The sequence below is a fragment of the Haemaphysalis longicornis genome, unplaced genomic scaffold (assembly GCF_048455015.1).
Source record: "Haemaphysalis longicornis isolate Haplotype H1 unplaced genomic scaffold, Haemaphysalis longicornis Haplotype H1 scaffold_3, whole genome shotgun sequence".
Taxonomy (NCBI): Eukaryota; Metazoa; Arthropoda; class Arachnida; order Ixodida; family Ixodidae; genus Haemaphysalis; species Haemaphysalis longicornis.
Genome location: NW_027526335.1, coordinates 135,602,413 through 135,604,826, shown reverse-complemented (window position 1 = coordinate 135,604,826; position 2,414 = coordinate 135,602,413). Strand labels below are relative to the sequence as shown.

Below are 2,414 nucleotides of genomic sequence, written 5' to 3'. Positions count from 1 at the left end.
ATCTGGCTCAACAGAGAAAAAGTGCGTCACCTGCGCCGAATTCAACCACAACTTTCGACAAGCTTTTGTAACTGCTACATCCTCCAGGGAGCGTTGTCAGCTGCTCACGTTGCTGCCGTCATCCCTCAAGAAGAACGAAGTGCAAAAGATCATTCCGGAAGCTTCTATGTACCTGATCAACAAGTCCCGGAAGTTGAGCGAAAAGCACGGCGTATGGTATCAGCCAGACCCGTACACGAGGCAAAGGGTGAGTCAGGACTGCATATCCACGACATGTGAATACTTCACGAAAGATGAGCTGGAGTGTTCGAGACAAAGTTCGAATAAGAAAGACGTCATCTCGGTTGTGCGTGACGGAGAAAAAACTCTTGTCACGAAAAGCTTCATGATACGATCAATTCGAGGAGCGTTCCGCATTTACAAGGAACGAAATCCTGACTCGAGCATTGGGCTAACAAAGTTTTACTCGTTGCGGCCTCGTTCGGTCAAATGCAGTCCGCAGCAAGAAGTGTGTGTCTGCGTGTACTGCGCCAACTACGAACTCTATGTTGCCGCTGTGGAAAACGCTAGCAACTCAAAAATAGATGCCAGTGGATTGATCACTGCATTCCTCTGCACTCCGGCATCAGACAACTGCTTCTTAGGGGAGTGCGACAAGTGCCCAAAAGGAGAATCCCTGACGCTCGAAACACTAAATATCCCCGAAGAAGAAGACATTGTGGTTGCCACGTGGGAGTCCGGCGACCTTGTGAAGAAGACCCTTGACCCTTCAGCATTCCTGAGGGGACTCCGAGTATCACTGGCCACATGGATCGTGCACAATCACATCCGAAAGACCCAGGGAGCTGTCATCCACAATGAAAAGAAATGCGAACAGCGAGGAAGCGTGGTGTTTCATTTTGATTTTGCAGAAAATTGGACTGTCATCTTTCCCGACGAGGTACAAAGCTACCACTGGCATAAAACCCAAGTATCGATATTCACTTGTGTGGTGACGACCCGAAAAAACAGTCATAGTTTTGTCGTTGCAAGCGATGACGTCTGCCATGACTCTGCACATGCCTGCCTGGCTTTAGAAAAAATCAGGCTGTGGGTAGACGACAATCTCCCACTGTACTCCAAGGTGACTTATGTGAGTGACAGAGCTGCCAGTCACTTTAAAAACAGGTACCAGCTTCATGAGTTGGGAAAGAGCGACGTGCCTGAAACGCAATGGATATTCTCCGCAACAGGGCATGGAAAAAATGCCTGCGACGGAGTTGGGGGAATCGTCAAACACCAGGCGACACTTTACAACCTAAGAGAACCACTAAGAAATGCGATTCAGACGGCAAAAGACATGGTAACTGTGTTGTCTGAGAAGATCAAGGGCGTTCACTTCATATACCTCGAAGGGAACGAAGTTTCCAGCTATCGCGAAACAAAAAAGGAAGAATGGCGAACAGTGCGTGCCTTTCCCGGAATACAGTCCTGCCACGTGTGGCGTTTAAGGAAGTCATCAGAAGCAGATATATGCGAACTATACGCAGCGCGGACTGTTTGTGCCACTTTGAGGAAACTGTGAACATTGATGCAGCAAGCAACGTGTAAATAAACAGCTAGTAGCTGCACGGTATTAATGGGGCGCCGATGGAACGCTGTCATGTCAAACGTTGACTTCGTGAATGTCACTTGGCTATTCTATACTCCTTATCTCAGAAGATATTCTGCCCTTTCTACAAAATAAATAAAGGAAATCTGCAGAAAGTCACCATCGTCGTTTTATGTCTCAGCTCCTTGTGACGAGCATGCTTGACAAGGCTCTTTGGCTTTTCAGTGGTCAAAATAATGCGAGTTTTTTTAATGGCTCACGCAAGTAAATTAGGAGGAAAATATCTGTGGAAAGCTTCATAAAACTCGAAGAAGCGCTTTTTTTTAATGCGCATGAATCTGGATTTCCTACGGTTTTTCTTCGAAGAGTACACGTTTGGCGGTGCGCAGATTGTGTATTTTCGTTCCAAAATTCACATACAAATTTCTGTTTCGCTTCTGAATTCTCTGTAATACTTTAAATAAGTAATCGTTTGCGTTTGGTACAAATCATTATCAAATTTCTCCACATTCACTGGAAGTTGCTTTCACTGTTTCGTGTCTCAGGATCTTGTGAAGACCTGGCCGACCAGGCTTTTTTGTCGCGCTGTAGGCGCATCAGGAACAAAATGATGCAACAAGTTTTAATGATCATTGAAGTACATTCGCAGGTTAACATCTGGGGAGAATTTCAGCAAAATCGAAGAAGTTTTTTTTTTAATAAGCCTCTGAACTCGGAGTGTTTTAGTTTTTTCTTCACACTTGTGCGCCATTTACTCTTTACCCGTAGTGTGCATAGACACGGTATTTACAGCCCTTATTTCTGCTTGCGGGGAGCAGCCCTC

At 45.7% G+C, this 2,414-nt stretch overlaps 1 protein-coding gene across 1 annotated transcript; it reads left to right on the top strand.

The window, feature by feature from the left end:
* Positions 1–385: 385 nt before the first annotated feature.
* On the top strand, positions 386–1,860 carry LOC144175441 (uncharacterized). The gene has a single exon (XM_077704514.1). The coding sequence runs from the start codon at positions 386–388 to the stop codon at positions 1,562–1,564; it is 1,179 nt and encodes a 392-aa protein (XP_077560640.1). The 3' UTR covers positions 1,565–1,860.
* Positions 1,861–2,414: the final 554 nt, after the last annotated feature.